General features: G+C 49.2%; 1 protein-coding gene across 4 annotated transcripts in view; it reads right to left on the reverse strand.

The window, feature by feature from the left end:
- Positions 1–1,235: 1,235 nt before the first annotated feature.
- The window catches only part of Mapre3 (microtubule associated protein RP/EB family member 3), a 73,368-nt gene continuing 51,538 nt past the window's right edge, over positions 1,236–23,065 (reverse strand). For 2 of the 4 annotated variants that reach the window (XM_013070125.2, XM_087216550.1), the window contains exons 2-7: positions 5,428–5,555; positions 4,715–4,860; positions 3,991–4,147; positions 2,634–2,788; positions 2,349–2,501; positions 1,236–2,114 (exon numbers count right to left, since the gene is read on the reverse strand). In XM_013070125.2, the coding sequence (XP_012925579.1) occupies positions 2,046–2,114; positions 2,349–2,501; positions 2,634–2,788; positions 3,991–4,147; positions 4,715–4,860; positions 5,428–5,548 (801 nt within the window). In that variant the 5' untranslated portion in view covers positions 5,549–5,555 and the 3' untranslated portion in view covers positions 1,236–2,045. Of the gene's footprint in view, positions 2,115–2,348; positions 2,502–2,633; positions 2,789–3,945; positions 4,148–4,714; positions 4,861–5,427; positions 5,556–23,065 lie in introns of all 4 variants that reach the window. The other 2 variants (XM_004839155.4, XM_087216552.1) reach the window with 1 other exon arrangement.

The following is a 23,065-nucleotide window of genomic DNA, read 5'->3' on the forward strand; positions in this document are numbered from 1 at the left end:
ATGCAGAATGACTCCCTTATCTTTTTTTTTTTGAACCGGGGATTGAACTCGGGACCTTGCCCTTGCAAGGCAGGTGCCAGAACCACTGAGCTAAATCTCTGGCCCCCTCCCTTATCTTTTTATGGTATTTACCTGGAACAATGGAGGGGACATCTTTTAATATTAAGCAAGGGAATTAGAAATCAGGATAAATGAAAGTAGGACAAGGAACTTGTTGGAGTAAAACAGAACAAGGCCACTGGTATCCACCTATGTGGGGATGGGAGTCAAAGGGAGGTGAAATCCATGAGGAATGAGCACTGTGGTCACCTATGTAAGGCTTGTATCTGGAATCACAGAGAAAATGGAGGTGTAGAAGGTGGGCCAGGGGCCCGGCCATGGAAGAGACGTAGCCCCTGTGGATCTCAGTCACCCTAAGGATGGGGAGGAGACAACTGTCAGGGCTACCTTGTAGCTAGAGGAGCACTCTGAGGTCCCACCTCTGTAGTTTCTGGGAAGTGCACTGAACCCTGAGCCTAGAGGTTGGAATTGTAGTACAGGTTTCTATCAGCCTGAGCAAGTCATGGTACCTGCGGGGCTCAACCTTCATTGGGAAATGAAGAGTGGCCTAGGTGACCCCGAGGTGCTCATGGTCCGTGCTGAGTTTCAGAGCCATGGCTATCATGGCCCTTTGCCAGGTCCACCCTGAGAATGTGGTGCTGTGATGATGACACGGAGGCCTGGAAGGCTTCCTGTTTCCATGAGAGACTTGTTCTATAGAAGGAGCTACTTGGACACTGCCGTCCTTTGGGCTTCAGCTCTCAAGGCTGCTTGCTCTTTGTGCCTTCCCAGGCTTTGCTGTCATGTGAACCCTGTCCCCAGCAGCAGCACTGTGTGAACACTCTGTGAGGTGTGTGAGCTTTGACAGGGTGGGGCCAGCATGCAGTCGCACTGCGGAAAGGAGACTGGAACAAGCACCTCTCGGCCAGTCCCCGTCCTCCCCATGGCACCCCAGCTACTTTCCAGACTGCCACTGTCCCAGCCATGGCCCCAGACCTTGTTCCTCCTCAGGGAGGGGGTTGGGGCCCCTCGTATTCCCTGAGAATCCTGTCACAGGTGTGGAGCCAAGGGCTGTGTCACCCAGCGCCAGCAGTGGTTTCTGATGACAGCGACGGTTGCACAACCATCAGCTCAGCGCCGGGGAGGACAGGTGACGAGCCCCGAGACCAGCTGTGGCTTAACTGAGGGAGACGTGGAACTTTTACCACACAAGTTTATTTAAATAAAAGTGAACACATATGCAGGCTGATGCCGAGGGGCAGGGGTGGGGAGGTGGGCAGACAGTGGGGCAGGCAGTCTGGCTGCAGGAGGGGCGGCTGGGGCCTTGGGGTGGTGCTGGGCGGGGTGTGGGGTGGGTGAGCCCAGTGCCAGGAGGTCACTTCTGTCCCGCGCATGCTCCCCTCCCTCTCCCTGATGCTTGGGCCCCCAGCACTGCCTCCTCAGCCCCCTTCCCCTCCTGACATCGGCCTTCCCCTCAACTATGGGGAAGTCAAGAGACAAAATAAATAAGAATTGGTGAGTCCTGCCCCAACCTTGGTGTGGGGAACGGAGCCAAGCCAGACCTGCTGCCCCAAGCTCGCTGTCGGCCCTGGAAAATAACAGGTAAAGTGCAAGGACAATCCAGTAAGTAAAAATATACCAATGACTTTGTCAAATATACAGCTGCTGGCTCTCAGGGAGCAGGTGGCTGGCTGGGCGGGTGGCAGCAGCACCCTGGGAAGTGTTGGCTGACACAGCGTAGAGACAACGGAAATAAATACTGGTGGGGAGTGGGCAGGGGTCCCGCCCCCTGGGCAAGTGCCACTGTTGGGGGTGCTGGGATGGGGCCTCTGCCTGCTCTCCTGGCCCATCCTCCCGAGCCCCTCACCCAGCTCCCCAATGCTGCGGCACTGACTCAAAGCACCCGGCCGGCCGACTGGCTGAAGGAAAGGACTGTAATGTGGGGTGGGCACAGGGAGGGGAGGCACGGAAGGAAGCCGTGCAGTCAGCCAGGGCTGGCACCGCACTCAGTACTCGTCCTGGTCTTCCTGTTGGTGTTCTTCAATCTCATCGTCCTCAGGGGGTGCAAACCCTTCCTGGAGGAGAAGGGAGAGGGGAGCGGTGAGCCAGCAGGCTGGGTCAGGCGGAGGGCATCGGACGGGGCCAGGAGCCCAGGGCCCTTTCCCTGCCAGTGGCTGCGTGCACCCCGGGACAGTGATGTCACCTCTCTTCTCACCTGAACATGCTCCCCAGGGTCCTTTCGGGTCCCGGCTTGCTGTGGATGTAGGGCCGGGCCAGAGGGGGCCATGGGCTGGGAAAGGGATGCTCACCTCAGTGGCATAGAGGATGCCGATGATGCCCGCGATAACTGGGCTGTTTTCACTTTCGTGCTCCTGGCAGATGAGTTCTATGTCACGCAGTTTGCTGAAGTAGAAGTCACGCTCCTTTTCCAGGCCATCCACAGTCAGCTTCAAGTCTAGGAGCTGCTCGGGCAGAAGGCAGGGTTTGAGCCGGATGTCCCTGCTTCAGACTCCCCTGTGCTCTCCTCTGTCCCGGCGGATTCCCCAAGATGCCTTAGACTTTGTGGCAGGGTCACCCTTACCCATCCCCTTTACCTGTTGGTTGAGTTCAAGAATTTGGGCATCAGTCTCCTGGCCGCCATTTCGGGCTGATGGGGGATTCTTCCGGAGGATGCAGGGTGGGGCCACGTTGCTCAGTCGGCCAGAAGTCTGCATATTCTTGGGGCCTGTGGGGGACGTCCTCTGTGGAACTGCCCAGAGGAGAAGAGTCAGATAAAGCTGGAACTCCTATGGCTGGAGACCGTCCGGTGTGAGGACTGCGGGCAGGCCCATGCGACAGGCAGACGCTCGCCCTTGGGAAGGGCATCTCCATGGAGGCCTCAGGCCTGGCCACACATGACACTACAGCAGCGAGGCAGACCTGGCAAGCCTGGGACAGCAGTGACCACGGGGAACTGAGGGAAGTGAGGGGTTGGGGCACCGAGAGAACTGCCTGAGGGAGGGTGGGGCAGCGAGTGTGGGGAAGTGGGGATCAGGGCTCTTTTATCGACAGCTAGAGCCCGAGGAAAAGCAGCTGGCACAGGTCTCCCCAGCAGAAACCCCCGCCCAACGCCCTCCCCGTGACGCTTGGGCCTGCCCCTCCGGGTCCGTTGCAGGATGGGCTCTGTCAGTGCTGCGGGGACCTCAGCTCTTCCTCTGCACACGCAGCCTGCATGCTGTGGCCACTTGCTTTCTAGCGCTGCACCTCTCTTGACAGAGCGGGTGCTTCTAATGCCAAGCAAGCAGGTGAGTGGGGACAGGCCCAGGCGGGACAGCAGTGCAAAATGGAGGAGGTGGCTCTGCTATGACGGGTCAGACGCGGGCTGGGGCTGCTCCTCTCCCTTCCCCTCCCCAACCCTGCTGTCCCCCAAAAGCCCCATTGCTTCTTTCCCTGTCCCTCCAACACTGGACAGACTCAATGCTCAAGACTCATCTCAAGGATTTGAGTTAGGGGAGAATAGGGTCACGCTTGGCAAACTCCTGCCCCTGGTTATCCAGGGGGCAGGGGCAAGAAAGGGCTGTGGGGCTGGCACCAGGCCCGTGGCCTGATGGTCCTGGACGGAGGAAACTTGCCACCTTGCTGCCCCATTATCTTGAGGCAAACAGGTGAGCTCATGCTATGAGAAGAAGTGCCCTGGGCCGCAGCTGCCATGTGCAAGTGGCTCTCCTCACAGAGCAATTTTTGGAGCCCTCTCAGCCCCCATGGGGACTCCCCAGCCTAAGTGGGCAGCAGGCGGCGTCATCTGAACTCCGTGATAACAGTCTCCTCCAGGGTGGCAGGGCCAGGCCGGTGGCCCAGGGGGCGCTCCAGGGTGGACAGCCCTGCCGGCCCGGCCCTCAAGCCCCTCCCCCGGCTCGGGCACATTACCTGCTGTGCCAATGAGTTTCTTGGATTTGTTGAAGATCTGATCACCTGGGTTAGGAGGTGGTGCTACGTCCTGGCCCTGCCGCGCCAGCAGAGGGTTGTAATCCTTTCCATCATAGTTTGCGTCAAAGAATTTCTTAAACCACTGAATAAACTCAAAATTATCTTGGAATTTTCCTTTCACTAATTTCTCTACAGGAATGATCTGAAATAGACCACACAAGCACAGCACTTTAGCCACCTGCTGCGGAGGCCCGCCCTCCTCTGTGAGAGGGGCACTGCCCTCAGGAAAGCAGGCCCTGGCTGCAGCACTGCCCACCTTCACCACCTGCCCCCTCCCATGGCCCCAGAGCAGGCGGGCGGCAGGCAGGTGGGCCAGCCCTGCCACGGGTCCTGCAGGTACAGGAGGAACTGCGTGGGCACGCTTCCCTTGGTCCTGCTGCCCACATGTGGGCTGGAGGCTCAGGACCAACAGCCCTGGGACCGTCAAGGCAGGAGAATGAGCCAAGAGACTTTTCTTGGGCCCTATGGAGAGACACAACACGAGCAGGACATTGAACCTGTATCAGGGCAGGTGGGTCGGTGGAGGAGAGGGAAGGGAATGTTGGTCAGATGGGATGTGCCTTGAGCTGGGGGAGCGATCCCTTTGGAGTTGGGGTGGGCGGGGAGAGATGTATGCAGAACAACCCAAGCAGCCCAGCACCCTGGTTGTCAGGCCATCTTCTTCCCCAGGGGCACAGCTCCTCAGGGCCCCCGGGGTGCAGGCACCTACTTTGTCAACCCCCATCTTCTTGAAAGCTGCTTGCAGCACCTTGAAGTTGTGGATGTATTCGTGTTCTAGTTTGGCCTGGAACTTGACCTTCCTCAAGTGCACACAGCCAGGGAAGAGCATGTCCATGAACTGGCAGTAGGCTGCCCCTGTGGAGAGGTACAGCTGACTGAGGCAGGTCCCAGCCGCTCTCACTCCCTAGGCCCTTTGCTGGTCTCTTCCACAACCTGGATCTCTCTCCTCTCCTTATTCTGGGGCTGGCCCAATCCTACTTTCAGACCAGACATCACCACACTCCCCTAGCTTTCCAAGAGTAAGCACAGTTAGTATTTACCGATGCATACCGTATCCTAGTAACTACAATGGGCACAGTAAGTAGGTAAGAGCATTTCCATCATATAGATGGGCAAACTGCTATCTAGAGAGATGCAGTGACTTGTCCAGGGCTGCAGCAGGCAGATGAGGCGCTGAAAGTTGGACCCAGAGTGGCTACATTGGCGCTCGTGCTGTTACTCTGCAGCTTCTGCCTGTAATGGCTCTCGATACCCCACTTTCCCTGCCCCGCTCCCTGACTTCTGCTCCCGGTGGTGTGACTGCTGTGGTCTCCCCAGCTCTCCTCCATGCTTTACAAGTGCCTTCCCCGCTTTGCTGTTCTGCCTTCCGGCCTTCCCTTCCCTGCCCTCCAGCAGGGCCACTCCCGGGTCACAGCCTCCTACCTGAACAGAGCTGTTCTATCTTGGTGTAGTTGAGGTGCAGGGAGTCATTGACCCATGCAAGCATATCATGGCGACTCAGATTTTCACTGGTCACAGATGTGGAGTACACATTGACGGCCATTCCCCAGCTGCACAGAAAGGAGAGAGGTGAGGTCAGCAGGAGAGGCAAGGAGAGGAGGGGCCGGCGGCCCTGGGAAAGAGCTGCCTTGCCCTCAGACCAGTCCTGCCGTTCACTCTCCAAGAGAAGGGGCCTGTGGTCATTCTTTACACATTTAACTAGCGTCTACCATGTGCTATGCATGTCTAAGAGCTGGTGATACAGAGTTAATTAACAGACAGTCTCTGCTTCCCTGGAGTTTGGACAGGCAAATCTCCCCAGCAGTGGGAGACAGGGCCTTAAGAGAAGCACAGAAGGGCCGGGGATTTAGCTCAGTGGTTTCACCACCTGCTGTGCAAGGGCAAGGACCCGAGTTCAATCCCTGGTGCCAAAAAAAAAAAAAAAAGAAAAGAGAAGCACAGAAAGTTCAAAGGTGCACAAACAAGGGCGTGATCTCTTCAGCTTGGCAGGGTCAGTGAGGGCTTCCAAGCAGACATTTTGGAGCCTAAAAGGGGATGGAATTTCCCAGACATACAAAGGATGGGGTAGAGGGCACTGTAGGCCGAGGAGTAGTAAGAACAAAGGCATGGGCTATTCCGGGACTCTGAGTGGCTCGTCCAGCAGGCCTAGGGAACAGGCTCTACATTGGGGTGTGGTACAATGGGGTTGGCAGGGCCAGATCTGGAAGGGCTTTGTTTGCCATGAGGAGTAGTCTGGATTTCCCCCCAGCAGGCGGGTGTGTGTATGTGTGTGTGTGTGTGTGTGTGTGTGTGTGTCAGTGTGAAGCCAGCAAAGGACTTTAAAGTGACTAGTAACCTGATCAGATTTGTCTTCCAGAAGCCAACTAACCTTTGCTTCTCCTCTGACTTCAGACTCCCTGTTCCTGCGTCCTACAGCCCACTGGCTGCCCCGGAGGCACCTAAATTCTACTTGTCCAGAAACTCTTAAAACATGCATTTGCGGGCCTGGGATTTAGCTCAGTGATGCTGCAGCCTGCCTCTCAAGTGCAAAGTCCTGAGTTCGATCCCAGGTACAAAAAAACCAAAAAACCAAAAACCATGCATTTGCTCCTGTATCCATTATCGAAGTCAATGTCACCACTGACTCCATTCACCTGAGTTAGAAACATGTGGGGTCACCGCAGCCAGTTGGCTCTTGTTCCTACAAACAGCTATCTGTTCCCACCTCAACTCCCCCTCCTCAATATGCTGGGCTCTGCCCACCCTTGGGCTTACTTTTTCTTTAGCCAAAGCCACCAGGAACCTCCTAAAAGGTCTTCCAGCCTTCAGCCCCTCCCTCCTCCACTCCATCCCCAACTGTTGTTTGTCTGAAAGCAGGCCTGGCCACCCACAACCCAGCTCTAAGCCCATAAGACGCTGTGACTGAATTTGCCTTGCAGGCTCGAACTGCATAGCACCCATAATGTGGGAAATTTGAGACAGTGCCCAATATTTTAAAATTGGGATGTTTCATACAAACAGTGTGGGATTTCCGGCCTCTTTTGGCAACTCTGGACCTGTGTGCCTGCCTTGCAACCAACAGGTGGTGCTGAGCAGAGGTGGCCCCATCTGGACAGCAGCTGTGAGTGCCTCCCTACCCACACCCTTACAGAGGCCAAAGGTCAGCTGCTGTTTAGCACTGTTGAGAAGAGGGAACTATTTTTTTTTTGGACTGGGGATCGAACTCAGGACCTTGCGCTTGCGAGGCAGGCAGCAGCCACTGAGCTAAATCCTCGGCCCTGGGAACTATTTCTCGTAAGTAGGTCCTTATCAGAAACAGGGGAAGAGGACAGGCCAAAAGGACTATGTATTCTGGAACTGTGAGAGCCATATTTCTGGAGTGAATACTGTTTCCCCAGTTTAATCTGCAGGGTCTCTATGAAGTAAGAATATGCCCAGCACACTTCCCTGTCCCTTAGGCAGCTGCTGCTTTAATGTGGCCCCACCCTACCACTTATCCAATCCGGAGCAGACCCCAGCTCTCCAGCCTTCTCTCCCCACTCCCCCGAGTCGGGACTGTGCCCACCCCAAGGTGCCCCATTCACTGCTGCAGTGGTTCTCAAACTGTGGGCCCTGCACCAGCAGCAATGGGGCTGAGTACCAGCTTGTTGGAAATTCCATCCAATTCTTGTGCTATAGCCGAGACCTACTGAATCAGGATCTCCCTTTGACCAAGAGGCGCGGTGGCTCTGCAGGCACAGGCACTGCTTGGGTGGGGGGTGCAGTTTGGCACCCGCTGGGTGCTATCATTGTCCCACCCCCGGCCTTGACTCTATGCATGTTCACCTAGGGGACCTCCTTATACGGACATTTAACTTAAATGAGCTTTTCTAAATAAAAACCATGAGATAAAACCCTCTTATTTATCCCTAGTCCTTCATCCTTTAAAAAATAAACCTTGTCCTTTGCTGCTCAGGGAAAGGGAGCCCAGGCAGGGCTCAGAAACCAAGAAAAACAAACATTATTGTCCTGGGAGCTTCTGGAGACTCAGGACCTGGCAATTTCAGAAATTTCCCAGAGTAGATTTTTGACTGCACTTGAGCTTTTTAGACAATGGCTTTGTGTCCACTGCCCTGTACCCCAACCCTCACACTTGCCACCAGACTTGTCATCCACCCGCCAGCCACCCCCCACCCCGTCAGGAAGTGCCTAGAAGCCGAGAGTGGGTTTGTCACAGCACAGAGTTCAGAAACGTTGTTGAGTGACTGAGTGGCACCTCTTTGTGTCCTCTGTCTTTCTGATTTATCTTTCCTCACCATCTGGTCTAGGTCCCCCACATCTACCTCACCTGTAGGACTTGGCTTCAGAATCCTCTCTAGGAAAAATTTTGTGAAGCCCTGTGTAGGATTCATGCCCCTCCTCTGTCTATAGCACCCTGACATGGCTCAACAAGGCACTCGTCAAATTCTTGTTTTTTTTTTTTTTTGTTGTGGTGCCAGGGATCAAACTCAGGACCTTGAGCTTTTTTTTTTTTTTTGGTACCGGGGATCGAACTCCAGTCCTTGCGCTTGCGCAGCAGACACTAAATCCCCGGCCTTGTCACATTCTTGTGAAATCATCTATGTGCCCGTCCCTTCCACCTGACTGTGAGCTCTTCAGCAGCCAGGCTGTTTTGTTTTTCTTTGGGATCCAGACCAATCCTCAGTGAACAGTAACCACTTAAGCAGGTTGGTGGAAGGGAATGGCAGATTCTGGCATTAGAAAGCATTTCTGAGCTTCTAGGGGACTCAAAGTACCAGCAGTGGGAGTGGACTGGGATGGGTGGAGACTGAGCTTCTAAGAAAGTACAATGGGAAGAGTCAAGGAAAGTGTATTTTATTTCCATGAGTATTTATTTTGCTATGAACTGTGAGGAATTGAAAAGATTTGCCCCACCCCTAATGAATTTAGAGTCTCCCTGGGGAGAAGATGTGAGAATAGTAGAGCCAAATGCCCCCAAATGCCCCCAAATGGGGTGCAAATAAGTGCGAGGGCAAGTCAGGAGGGAGGGAGCATGCAGACCAGGGAGGTGGATCTGAACGCTCCTGTGTGGGAGTGGTCAGACTGCCTGGTCTGTGGAGGCCAACCGGGGCTGGCTGTGTGTGGGCATGAGCTGCTCTGGCAACTGGTCCAAAGGACTATGGGGAACTTTCCACAGGCTCACAGATTCTCCACGAGGCCCTGGGGCCATTCTGTCTCTGGCCCCTGGGGCTGCATGAGTCCTGGTCAGCTGTGATGGTACTATTCTGGGCCTCAGAGGATCTGGGCTGGCCAGAGGTGGTTCTGAGGGAGTAGGGTGTTCTTAGCTTGGCCTTGGGAATTCCTGAGCCCATTAGGGACTCTGTTCTGTTTAATGGTTACGGTTTCAAAGGCTGACTACTGAAAAAAGTGGAGGCAATACTCCTACTCCAAATGTGCGCTCTGGTTTTTGAGGGCAGCCCTCTTGGGGTTCCACAGGGCTAGATTTACTGATGGCTTAGGCCCACTCCACAAATTCCATGGTTTCCTCACTTTGGAGAAGCCTGTGTGTGTGTGTGGTAAGTAGTAGTTGTTTTTTTCTGGTACCAGGGATCAAACTCAGCAGCTTGTGCTTGTGAGGCAGGTGCAGCGCCACTGAGCTAAAATTGCTGGCCCCACAGAGTTTTTTTTTTAATACCCAAGGTGATTCTGGTACACAGCCCTCATCTGGTGCTTAGCTGAGATTCACAGGCCTGTGTTGCAGTGGCATAGGCTGGGAGATTGGGATGTTTTGTCACTTCCCTGGAGGAGGGTTTAAGCCAGCATCCTCCTTGGTACCAAGAAAAATCTTTTTTTCCTGGAGTTTAGAACACAGCTGAATACCCTGCTATCAGGAGTCACCAAGAGCTACATAGCTACTTGAAAAATGTGCAGGTCTTCTCAGCTTGGCCCAAACTCCCAGTTCTGCCAGGGCCTGAGGATGAAAGGGCAATTCCCACTCCTCTGATCACTCTGAACCTAGGTCCTTAAGTGCAGCAGTGCAGGGCCGAGGGTGTAGCTCACAGTGCTAGAGCTCCTGTCTAGCATGTGCAAGGCCCTGCGTTTCAACCCTAGTACCACAAAAGACCCAAAATTGTATCCAAAGTGGCAACTGCCTACAGAAGGGAATGGAAAAAAAAGTGCCCCTTTCAGGGCCCAGTAATCAATCATGCTGTCACCCTATGTGGTTTTTAGTTAATACTAGGTCCAGAGCCTTTGTCACACAGAGGACTGGTTCAGGTTTGTCCTTGGACGAGTCCTGAGCAGCTCTCTGCTCTGCTTGGGATCCATCTTGGCTCAGGAGTCATCCAAGGCACCTATGGGTCTCTGCAAGGAGCCTGTCACCCCTGCTGGAGCTTCACAAAGAAAGCAGGCCTCCCCTTTCCTTATCCCTTGTCATGCTGGGAAGACGAGTGCCCTTTACATTTTTCTGTCCTGGGTTTGGCCCTGTATATGGAGCTAAACACGGCCAGTAGGTGGCACCCAGGTCCTAAGCAAAGACTCCTTCAACGGCTTCTTCATCCTCTAATCCCTTTTCCCTGGCTCATTTAGGAAGGAAGAGCCCCTATCTTTCATCTGTCCCCCAAGGGGAAGCTGGTTTTCACCAAAACCTGGTCGTGTTTGGAAGGGGGCTGAGTGGAGCGCCCGCTCCTGGCCCAAATGTCCTCTGAGAGCTGGGCCAGCTGGAGTGGCATGAGCATGGGGTCTGCTCTAGGGTTTGTACTGAACCAAACCTTTCTCCTAAACCCACGTGTTGAATTTATCAACTGGTCTAACTTCTGATCGCCTTTTGAATTGGGGGTTGACTTGGGGCTGGGGTCAAAGCAGGCCAACTGCTGGGCAGAGGTACATACAGCATTTGCCTGGGCATTTGCCTTTGTGTGGACCAGCAACCTCCAATGACAACAGAAGCACAGCCCAAGAAAACTCTTAATGATAACACACCTGTTACCAAGAGCTCTTTGCATAGCAGGTAACTACCAGAGGGGGCCGGCACTGTCCCAAGGGCTGCAGTAGCAGGTCCCTGTCCCCAAGTTTCTACCCTCATCTTTGGCACATGGTGACTTATCAAGAGAAAAAGGCTGACTGGGCCATAGCATGTAATCTTCCAGGTTAGCCAAAAACCCTATCTTCAGATCAGAACAAGATGTGGCCCTGGGAAAAGCCTGCTCTACAGAGCCTTGACTCCTTCTACCAAGTCTGCAGTCAGGGGAAAGAGATTTAAGGAGGCTTCATTTCAGGACTTTGCTAAATCACTTCCTATAATAGGACCATAAGGTCCACTGTGCATTCACTGGCAAGGGGAGAGGGGAGCTACTGGTCATCCTGCGGAGTAAAGTCTTGAAAAATGGTCATCAATACAGATTGGCAGGACCGGGGATTTAGCTCAGTGGTTTTGCCGCCTGCTGGGCAAGCGCAAGGACCCAAGTTTGATCCCCAGTACCAACAAAACACAAAAAACAAAAACCCCCACAGATTGGCAGACTGGACCAAAAGACAAAACCCAATGGTATGCTGTATCCAAGAAATGTGTAATCTAAAAAGACATTCATGACTAAAAATCAAAGGATAGAAAAAAAATATTCCATCCATGGGAGCCTGAATACAAGCAAGAACAGTTGTCTACTTTCAGACAGAGTGGACTTCAAGCTATAACTGACCAGAGGAGACAAAGAAGGTCACTACATATTGGTTATGGGAAGAATTCAATAGGAAGACATAACAATTGTAAACATATGTACTGAACCCTGGTGAACCTAACTTCATAAAACAAACACTACTAGACACAAAAGATCAGATAAACATCAACATAATTACAGTGGGGGACCTCAATACCCCACTGTCACAAATAGAGCAACCAATAAAAGATCAAGGGAAAAAACCTCAGAATTGAACCACACCTTCAAACAAATGGACTTAATATCTACAGAGTGTTCCACCCAACAACAGCGTACACATTCTTCTTAGTAGCACAAGAACCTTTCTCCAAAATAAACTACATACTAGCCCATAAAGCATGCTTAAGTAAATAAAAAAGAATCGAAGTTATCCCATGCATATTATTAGATCTTTGTGTAATGAAACTAGAAATCAATGGCAAAAGAAACTACAGAAATTATGCAAACACGTGGAAATGAAACAATGTAAACCTTCCCTTTTTATCTGAGACAGATTCTTGCTATATAGTTCAGCCTGGCCTTGAACTCACTATGTAGCCTAGGCTGGCCTTGAACTCAGGGAGATCTTCCTGCCTCAGCCTCCCAAGTGCAACAATATACGTTTGAATAATCAACGGGTCATAGAAGAAATTAAGGGAGAATAGTTCCTAGAATCAAATGATAATTGCCAGTACAACATATCAGAACCTAGGGGACATAATGAAAGCAATCCTAAGAGGGATGTTTATTGCTCTAAATGCTCACATCAGAAAAACAGGGCCAGCCCAGAAAAATAACCTAATGATGTACCTCAAGGTCACAGAAAAACAAGAACAATCCAAGTCCAAAACTAGTACAAGGAAGGAAATCATAAAGATCAGGGTAGAAAATTAATGAAATTGAGACCAACAAAAAGAAAAAAAACCCAATACATGGCCTGCCCCTCAAGTGCAAGGACCCGAGTTCGATCCCCGGTATCAAAAACACAAAACAAAACAAAACAAAAACAACAAAAAACCAATACAAAGATTCAGTGAATTGAAGATCTGTTTTTTAAAAGAATAAACAAAATAGACAAACGCTTAGCTAAACTTATCAAAAAAGGGAAAGAAAAGACCAAAATCCATGCAGTTATAAATGAAAAAGGTGAGACCACAATGGACACCACCCAATTCCGGAAGATTACTAGTAACTACTTTGAAAACCTGTACTCTAACAAACTGGGGAATCTAGAAGAAGTGGATGGATTCCTAGATACATGTGAATCACCAAACCTGAATAATCTACATATGCAATAAGAATAAAATTGAAGCAATAATAAAAAACTTACAACTAAGAAAGGCACAACAACTCAACAGGAAGATACAACAACTGTAAACACATATGCACCAAACCCTGTGATGGATTCACTGCTGAATTCTACAAGGACTTCAGGGAAGACCTAACTCAAATACGCCCCACACTCAAGTTCTCCCAAAGTCATTCTCGGAAGCTACCATTACTCTGATTCCAAAACCAGAAAGGACCCGACTAAAAAAGATGACTAAATGCTAATCTCTTTAATAAACACAGATGCAAAATTTCTCTTAAGATGCTGGCAAATATAATGCAACAAATCATCAAAAAGATCACACATCATGACCAAGTAGGCTTCATCCCAGGGATGTAAGGGTGGCTCAACATTCACAAATCAATAAAGCCAGAGCAAAAGTCACACGACCACATGACCATCTCAATAGATGCCGAACAAGCTTTTGACAAAACCTAAAATCCATTTATGATAAAAACCTTGAAGAAAACAGGTATAAAAGAACTTTATCTCAATCTGATAGAAGCAATTATGTAAAATCAACATCTAGCATCATATTTCACCTGCAAGAAGACAAGGATGTTCATTCTGACCATTCTTATTGGATACAGTACTCTAAACACTAACCAGAGCAGTCAGTCAAGAGAAAGAAATACTAGAAGGGATGTGTATAGGAAACGAAGAAGTTGAATTATCATTACTTGCAGATGACTTGATCCTTTATGTAGAAGACCCCAAAAATTCCACCAAAAGACGCGTAGAATTAATAACTAAATTTGGCAATGTAGTGGGACACAAAATCAACCCACAAAAATCAATAGTATTCTTGTAGAGCAATAATGAGCTCACCAAGAAAGAAACTGGGAAAACAATACCATTCAAATTAGCATTGAGAAGGGCCAGGGATTTAGCTCAGTGGCACTGCAGCTGCCTTGCAAGCACAAGGTCCTGAGTTCGATCCCCAGTACCAAAAAAAAAAAGCACCAAGAAAAATTAAATACTTAGGTATTAACTGAATCAAAGAATTGAAAGACCTCTACAACAAAAGCTACAGTACTCTGAAAAAGGAGACTGAAGAGGACATCAGAAAATGGAAAGATATCGTGTGTTCCTGTATAGGCAGAATCAATATCGTCAAAACAGCTGTACTTCCAAAACTGATACACAGGCTGTCTTAGTTACTTTTCTTCTTGGTGAGACAAAATAACCAACACCTAAAGATATAGGAGTAAAAGTTTATTTAGCTCACAGTTTTTAGAGGTTTCAGTTCAAATTGGCTGGCTCCAAGGCAGGGTGGCACGGCAGAGGCAAGCAGCAAGTGACAAGTGACCACAGGAGCCCTCTTTCTGTCCCTTATATTCTATCCAGGCTGCGCACCCTTAGGGCAGGTAGCACTCACAACCAGGGAGGGCCTTCTCATTATCCACTCCCAGAGCTATGCCCCACCAATCAGTGGATAATTTAGTAATCACACACCTTTGATTCTAGCATCACACACTCTAGATCCAGCCATCTCTGAAAAGCCCCACCTATGACCGCGTGAGGCTTTGGGGGGACGTCTAGACACAGCCATGACACAGGCGTAATGCAATCTCAATCAAAATACCAACAGCATTCCTCACGGAATTAGAGCCAACAACACTAAGATTCATACGGAACCAGAAGAGACCCAGGACAGCAAAAACATCCTGGGCAACAAGAGCAAAGGAGGGGGCATCACAATCCTGGACTTCAAGTTATACTGCAAAGCGACAATGAGAAAAATTGCATGGAACTGACACAAAAACAGCCATGTGGATCAATGCAACAGAGTACAGGATGCAGAAACAGGCATACTCAGCCATCTGATCTTTGACAAAGTGGCCAAAAACATACACATACTTCTTTAGCAAATGATGCTGGGAAACTGGCTATATATGCATGCAGAAGACTGAAGCTAGACACATATCTCTCATCATGCTCTAACTAAAATTGAAACGGGTCAAATACCTAAATATTAAAACAGAAACACAACCTACTGGAAGATAAAATAGGTAAGACTGTTGATGTCATAGGCATAGGCAAGGCCCTTCTGAACAGAACCCCGACTGCACAAAAAATAACATCAAGAATAAACAGGATTATACAGAGTCCACCAAAAATGTATACACCCATCAGGAGAAGAAAAATAATATGACATCTTTCCCTGTTATGGTTTGGGTTTAGATGTCTCGCACAAATCTTATGCGGATGAAGTGGGACTTTCTTTTTCAGAGGTGGTTGAATCTGGAATGTGTGATGCTGGGGTTAAGGGCGCGTGGTTACTAAACCACTACATGTGAGTGACTGGTTTGGCACTGTCCTAATCCCAGTAGTCTGAATAAGATAAAAGGGGCAGAAAAACGCTGTTAAACCCTCTTGTTACCTTTGGTACCTTGTGCGTGCCATGTTGTTTCTGCTCTCCTATGCCTGTTTGTCATTCCTGCCTTGAAGTCAGCTGAGTATAGACGGAAACCTCTATGAACTGTAAGCCAAATAAACCCCCTTCCCTTCCAACTTTGGGTGGTGGGTATTTTTTTTTTTTTTTTGGTACTGGGGATTGAACTCAGGACCTTGTTCTTGAAAGGCAGGTGGCAGAACGACTGAGCTAAATCCTCAGACCCTGGGTGGTGGGTATTTTGACTCAGCAACAAGAGAAAAGTAACTAACACACTCTCCTATGGGGGACCCTAGAGGATGTTGTGTATCAAAGAAACCCCACTACACTGCCAGCCCTTAGAGAAGAAATTGGAAAGGCATGCACAGCAATGACCAAGGTTACCCAAGATTACTCAAGGTCACCCAAGCAGCAGTTTGCTGTACTCATAAGTGTCTGGAAGCTACTGGCCACCACTTTGAGCACCTCTTATAATTGTAGAGGCCAAAGGTAACTTGTATTAATCTCATGATGTCTCAATAAATTTAGTATTAAAATATTCATACAAGTTTCTCTTTTCCTGAAGTGTGTATACATTTTTTTTGGCAGAGTCTATTACATTAAAACATTGCACAGCAAAGGAAACAATCAATGGGGTGAAGTGACAACCTACGGAATGGGGAAAAAAATTGCCAGGTACACCTCAGACAGAGGACTTGCAGAACATATAAAGAACTAAAAAAAATTAGACCTCCCAAATAAAAGAACAGTTAAAAAGATGGGCAGTGAAATGAACAGACACTTCTCAGAAGAAGTACACATGGATAGCTGATGGGTAACACGAAAAACATTCACCATCTCTGGCCATTAGAGAAATGCAAATTAAAACAACACTGAGATTCCACCTTACTCCAGAAACAATGGCTATCATAAATAAATCAGATCAAATAGATGCTGGAGAGACTGTGTGGTGGAGACAGGGGAAGAACCCTTCTACACCTCTGGTGGGAATGTAAACTAGTCCAGCCACTATGGAAATCAGTGTGGAGATTCCTCAAAAAGCAAACTAGAAATTCCATGTGACCCAGCTATTACCTTCCTAGGTATCTTCCCAAAAGAGTTAGAGATACCATATTACAGTGATACATACCTACCAATGTTTATAACAGTACAACTCCTAATAGCTAAATTGTGGAGGCAGCCTGTATGTCCATCAACAGGTGAATGGATAAAGAAAATGTGGTATTTTTTTGGTACCAGGGATTGAACTCAGGACCTTGATGCTTGTGAGGCAGGTGGTAGAACCACTGAGCTAAATCCCCAGCCCAAAATGTGGTATTTTTAAATGATTGTGTACTACTCTGCTATAAGGAGGATAAACTTGAGTTATCTGTAGGAAAATGGATGCATCTTCAGACCATAATATTATGTGGAATAAATCAGACACAGAAGCTTAAATTTCACATGGTTTCTCTTATATGAGAAACCCAAAATATAAATAGGTTAAAGAGCAAAACAGAAGATGGACAACAGGAAACAAGAGATAGGTCTTTTACAAAAGGGAAGAGGACCGAGAGCTGGAGGAAGGCAGGAGGGGCAGAGGAAGGGGATGAGAAAAGAACTGAGAGGTGTCATGCGCATGCACCAACTCCCCAGAGGGAAAGTAACCCTTATGCACTGCAAACGTGTACGGACAAAAATTTTAAAAAAGAAAAACAGTCAGAAGGTTTTCAGAGATTATCTGGTTCCTTTCCAGACACCTAGGATGCACTCATTTAGGCAGTTCTATCCCTAAATTGTAAAAGTAGCCACTAAGTCTGCACACTTTGAAATCCCATACTTTAATATTTAATAACCTTATCTTCAGCCTGGATTTAGTTTTGGCTTTCTGTTTTTAAATTTTCAGTGGAAATCTAACTTCCATAAGTATGTCTTGAAGACAATCTGGGCCCTCAATCTTCTCTAGTTCTCTGGGGCGCCCTAGATCCCAAGTTCAGCCCTGTTCTGGCTGCTCCCTGGAGAATGCCCCGCAGATCCCAGCCCACCACTTCTGCCCAGTGTGGCTCTGAAAGCCACGTGGCTCTTCCGGTTCTGCAGCGGGTAGCTGACATGCCTTCACCCAGCCCCACAAAGTCTGTGCTTTAAGCTCCCGGATCTCTAGTCAGACCACTTAGGTTCAAATCCTGGCACTACCATATGCTAAATATTTGACTGTAGACCTCTGTTTCCTCATCTATCAAATGGGACTGGGACAGTTATGAAGACTCAGTGAGCCACGTGTGCACAGCAATGAGCACAGAGCCTGGCACGCAGAATGTGCTAAGTGTCATCAGCATTACTCGGCAGGTAGTAGGAATCCAAAGCAGGTGTTAGAGAAGCAAGCGCCGGACACACAGTCAGGCTGAGGTCTTGGAGACCATGGAATGGCCAGCCTGGGAGAGGCAGACTGGAAAACTGCCTTTCTCTGCCCCTTCTGCCTGACGACAGCCACCTGTGCTTCCTGAAGCTGGGCCTCTGATCATGATCCCTCCCTAACTCCAGATCTCCTGTGTGTCTGCTTTTCGATGCCATCCTACCGGCCAGGAAAACTGGAACCGACGCTGTGGGGTCAGAGAAAGGAGAGCTCTGTAGGGCCTGCCAAAATGTTTTTGCCGCTGATGTCACTGGGCTGCCCCTTCCTGACCAGGCACAGGTGGGCAGAAGTCACCTGTTGGGAAAAATCTGCAGAATTGCTACCCCTTTCCTCCTGGCTCACACATTCAGGTTGTTCTGGGGTTGCACAGAGGCAATATGTGAAGGCAGGGGTGTCAGGTCCTGAGGGGCTGGAAGAGCCCTGCCAGCGGGTCACAAAGCCCGGTCACACCTAGCCAATCATGTTCTTTTCACGGCAGAGCAAGGACCTGACACACAGAGAGGCTCAGTGGCTCAAAGCTGAACTAGTCTGGTGGAGATTAGGTAAGTAGGTGGTTCCAGGGAAAGCTGGGGATCTGGCATGTGTCCATGCCAGGAGGTCCAGGGCAGGGATGTGGACGGTTGTAGGGCTGGGTAGAGACTGTAAGGTTAGGAGCTTCTTCAGGATTTTTTTGAGATACAGGGGATTGAACCCAGGGCCTCACACTGAGTTACAACCCTACCCCTCCCTCCCTTTTCCTAAATTTTAAGGCAGGGTCTTGCTAAGTTGCCTAGGTTGGCCTTGAATTTGTTATCTTCCTGCCTCAGCTTCCCAAGTAGGTAGCTTACAGGTATACACCACCACGGCTGGCCTTCTTCAGACTCTTTTCTCACAGTACTTTTAGGCCATGTAGCTCTTCCCCAGGGTCTGAGCACTGCTGAGGTGCCCGCTACTGGGTACTGAATGTGCACTGCTGAACAAAATCTGAGCTCTTACAGAGGCTTTCACCAGAATGGTCTGGGCAACGATGCCATAGCCATGTCGCCATTGTCCAGGGGACACATCCTGAGGAGGAGTTCCAGCTAATTCCAGCAAGGTTGCTCTGTCTGACCACAACGGAGTAAGAGAAACCCAGGAGTGTAGTAAACAAACCTCCTTCTCGTTGCCAAAAATAATCCCTAATTTTAGTCAGGCATTTCTAGGCAGGCAGATAGAGAGGAAACTTTTCTTCCTCAGTATCTTTAAGCTCCTCAAACACCTGCTTTTGCAGGGAGGGCAGTACCGGAGCTTGAACTTGGGACCTTGCGCTTCCAACAAACTTCCACAGAGCCACCATCGATTCAAGCAACCAGCATCAGGTTCCTGGAGGCGGTGGCGTGGAGAGGGAAGTTTTATGGTGGGAAATGAGGCTCGGCTGCAGGCTTTCTGCTTACCCTGCAGACTCTGAGCAAGCAAGTGAAGGTTGCCCAGCTCGTTTCCATGACTAAAGGATCAGGATGGCGACGCTATCGAGCACCGTGTCATTGTGAAGATAAGAGACACACCGCTGGGGGGGACCAAAGCGTCTGCATTGCTAGCTGGGAAGCTGGGCAGTTCTGAGAATCACCAACATACCTGACTCCATTTCTCCTTCCTGCACCCTGAACCAACTCCCATAGCCCCTCTGATCAGGGTCCGGAGTGGGGAGAGAGCAAGGGCAGGCTTGGCTTTTATTTCTCTGCTGCCCCATCTTCATGGCCCTTAGGCAGAGACAGGAGGAGGCTTCTGGAGCTATGCTGCCATTTCATTCTTCAGTTAGTACTGGTGCAGGGCTCAGGAGACAACAGCTGCTCAGTGAATATGTGCTGAATGGAGAGGTCAAACCAGAGTATGGGGGCTGGAAGGCAGGTGGGATGGGAAAGGGGGTTTGCTGGTCTTGCTTCTGTGTCTACCCTAAGGAGGCGCTGCTGGCTACATGGAGAAAAGGAAGGGGAGCAGACTGCTAGCTGTACTCTGGCCACACATGACCACATGCAGCGCGAAGCCTTGGGACTCTTGGCGGGAGACTTAAGAACTCTCCTCCTCTGAAGCCTACAACTAGGTGCTGCCAGGTTCCTCAGAGCATGGTTTTAGGACGAGCCCCAGCGTGGAACGTGGTAGCATGCAGGGGGTGCCTTTTCACCAGGTCTGTTCTGGCCAGTGGGGAGCTGGCCCATCTGCAGTTGGGCTGAGGACAGAGAGGCCAGGGGCTGCAGAAACTGCTGTGACATGTTGGGTAGGGGCATCCATGTTTCCAGCAGACCTAGCGCCTCTGATGTTTCCTTCACAGCCCTTCAGGCTCCAAGCACATCTGTGTTTTAGGGGACGCATACAAGCCACGTCACTTTATGTTTCTTTAAGAATCTTGTTTCTTCAGAGGCCTGGCTTCGAGCTGCCAGCTGGGCTGGGTGGTATGTCCTCAACTCCTCGGAGATGCCTAAGTCTCTGAGCTGGTTAGCCTGCTTGCCCCTGACTGTTGGCTCAGTCCCTTCTCTCCCCTCATCCTTCCATCCCAAACCCATCCCCTCTCAGAGTCCTCCCACTTTTATTCCCTTGCCATTTTGGCAGGGCACAGACTGCTCATGTATCCTCTGGTTTTTTAATCAGAAAGCTTGCCCTAAAGATGTCCAGAACAAACTTAAGAAGTTTCAGTGTTGTTTAATCCTCTGTCCTCTCTTTGCTGACTGCCACTCTCCATGTTCCCAGTACTCTTCCTATCTGCAGGAGCAACATTACCCATGTGGAGACGGCCCCACCCATGGGGAGGTCCAGAAGGCTTGCCACGGGGCCTGGCATTCCCACCAGGAATGCCACTCTTGTGGTTAGAACGTTCATCTCAAAGAGCGTGAATTATTAATCAACTCTACATCTAGGAAACAAAAGCTCAGGATTCAAGTGATCTGCCCAAGCTCAAGGCAAACCGCTGGTGCGGCTGGAAGTGAATCTGGGCCATCTGAACCCAATCCCACCCCTCTTCCACAGAGCACACCATGGCAGGAAGAGCAGTCTGATTTGCACAGCTCTGGTGAGGGATGATGCACTCTGATTCAGCCCCCTGAGCAGCAGGGGAGAAAAACAACTTCAGAGGTCTCTTCTTTTTATCCCTTTCCAAACTGCTGCACTGTTGCCTTAATTTCCATAGCAAGTGTTCATGGACCAGTGATGCAACATGCTAAATGGTCTGTCAAAGCACATGGAACCATGGGGTCATTTTAAGGCTTGGGTCTTATCTTTAAGGAGCCTTTGCTTGACTGAAGAGATACAGGTAATTCATGCAACAAAAAGGGATCTTACAAAGCAGAATATACGTAGTGCTCAACAGTGAAAGCACATCTGGCTCTCAACTGCTCCAGCAGTGGACACAGGGGCTCAGCAGTTAGGTGGTTTCTGGGGGAAGGTGCCTCCTAATTTGGGACTGTAAGGATGACAGGGTGCAGACAGCTGTAAAGAGAAAACAGGAAATGTGGTGCGTGGAAACATGTTTATTGTCTGTAAAAGTGAGCACAGAGACCCATGACTAAGTCTTGGAGGAATGTCAGGGCACGCAATCAAAGGAGAGGAGCTGGGAAGGTAGGTGATGTCCCAGAAGGCAAGGGAGGGGCTGTTTTCAGGAGGACATCTGCCCTGTTTGATGATGCTACCAGATCTCACATGGAGAAATGGCAATTAGATTGTGCAACAGTGAGTGCTGAAACTCTGAGTCACTTGTTGGTGTACGGAGACAGAAGCTAGACCCGCAGACAATGCGGGAGTTCCAGATCATTTGCCCACAAGGCTGCTGAGGAGAGCGAGCTGAAGTCTGTCATCATCAAGGCCATGGAACATCTCAATCCCCTTAGTTAAATTCTTTTTTTTTTGGTACCGGGGATCGAACTTGGGTCCTTATGCTTACGAGGCAGGCAGCAGAACCACTGAGCTAAATCCCCTGCCTCCCACTTAGTTAAGTTCTGAAGTGAAACACAGATTAGTCATGGGCTTATGCTCTGTCTTGTCTTCCCTCATTCTCCTTCAGAATCCATGGCCCACCCCAAGTGAGCTCTAGACCTGATCTAGGCAAGGAGCTCAGGGGGCAAATCCTGGCCTGTGCCCGGCCATTGGGAACATGGGCAAGAATGAATAGAAAGAATGGGGGGAACTGTTAATAAAGTCTTAACTAAGTTGAATTATTTGGAAAATTCTGAACTCCACTGCCAAGGGTTTATTTTACCCTAGGGGAAACTCACCAAAGGATATTTTGTAACAAATATACCAAAGGATATTTTGTAACAAATATACCAAAGTATATTTGTAACAATACAGAACATTGGTAGCACTGCTATAGTTACAATAACAGCATAATTCCCAAATCAAAATTATAGCACAGTACTTACAAACTGCATTCAATTTATAATTCTTCTGAGGGTTTATATTATCTTTCCTACTAAGTACTGAAGAGAATCCCAAGAGATGCTGCATAAATCAGCAAAAAATCTAATTTTCTGTAAACTTTATCTTGAAATAATTTTAGATTCATAATTGCAAAATAGAACAAAGATTTCCCATGTATCCTCATTCAGCTTATCCCAATAACATATAAGAATTATTAAAATCAGGAAATCAACATTGGTACATTATTAATTAAACTTTAGACTTTATTTGGATTTCATTAATTTGAATATGTACTTTTTTTTGAGACAGGGTCTTGCTGTGTAGTTCAGGCTGGCCTTCAACTCACTAGGTAGCCCAGTCCAGCCTCAAATTCACAATGATCTTCCTGTCTCAGCCTCCCAAGTGCTGGGATTATAAGCATGCACCATCATTCCTGGCCAATTTGTTTTTTTGTGGGGGGAGTACTGGGGATCAAACTCAGGACCTTGTGCTTACAAGGCAGGCGCTGGAACCACTGAGCTAAATCCCCAGCCCTAGCCAATTTGTATATGCTATTTTTTGATATAATGTCTACGAAATTTTATCACAGGTACGGATTCCTGTAATCAGTGCCCTCCACAATACAGAACTGATCTATAACCTCAAAGAAACTCCCTAGAGTTACACCTTTACAGCATGCTGACTCACAACTTTAACCCTGGGTACCCACAGATCTGTTCTCCATCACACTGTAATTTTGTCATTTTGTGAATTATATAAATGCCATCACAGCCAGGTGTGGTGGGGTGGGATTACCCCTCATAATCCCAGCCCTCAGGAGGCTGAGGCAGGAGGATTGCTGCATGTTCGAGGCTAGCCTGGGCTACATAGTGAGTTCAAGGCCAGCCTGAACTACACAGTGAGACCCTGTCTCAAAAAACAAAAAC

This window comes from Heterocephalus glaber, unplaced genomic scaffold (genome assembly GCF_053883595.1).
Source record: "Heterocephalus glaber isolate CG9 unplaced genomic scaffold, H.glaber_assembly_v1.0 deba00001457, whole genome shotgun sequence".
Classification (NCBI taxonomy): domain Eukaryota; kingdom Metazoa; phylum Chordata; class Mammalia; order Rodentia; family Bathyergidae; genus Heterocephalus; species Heterocephalus glaber.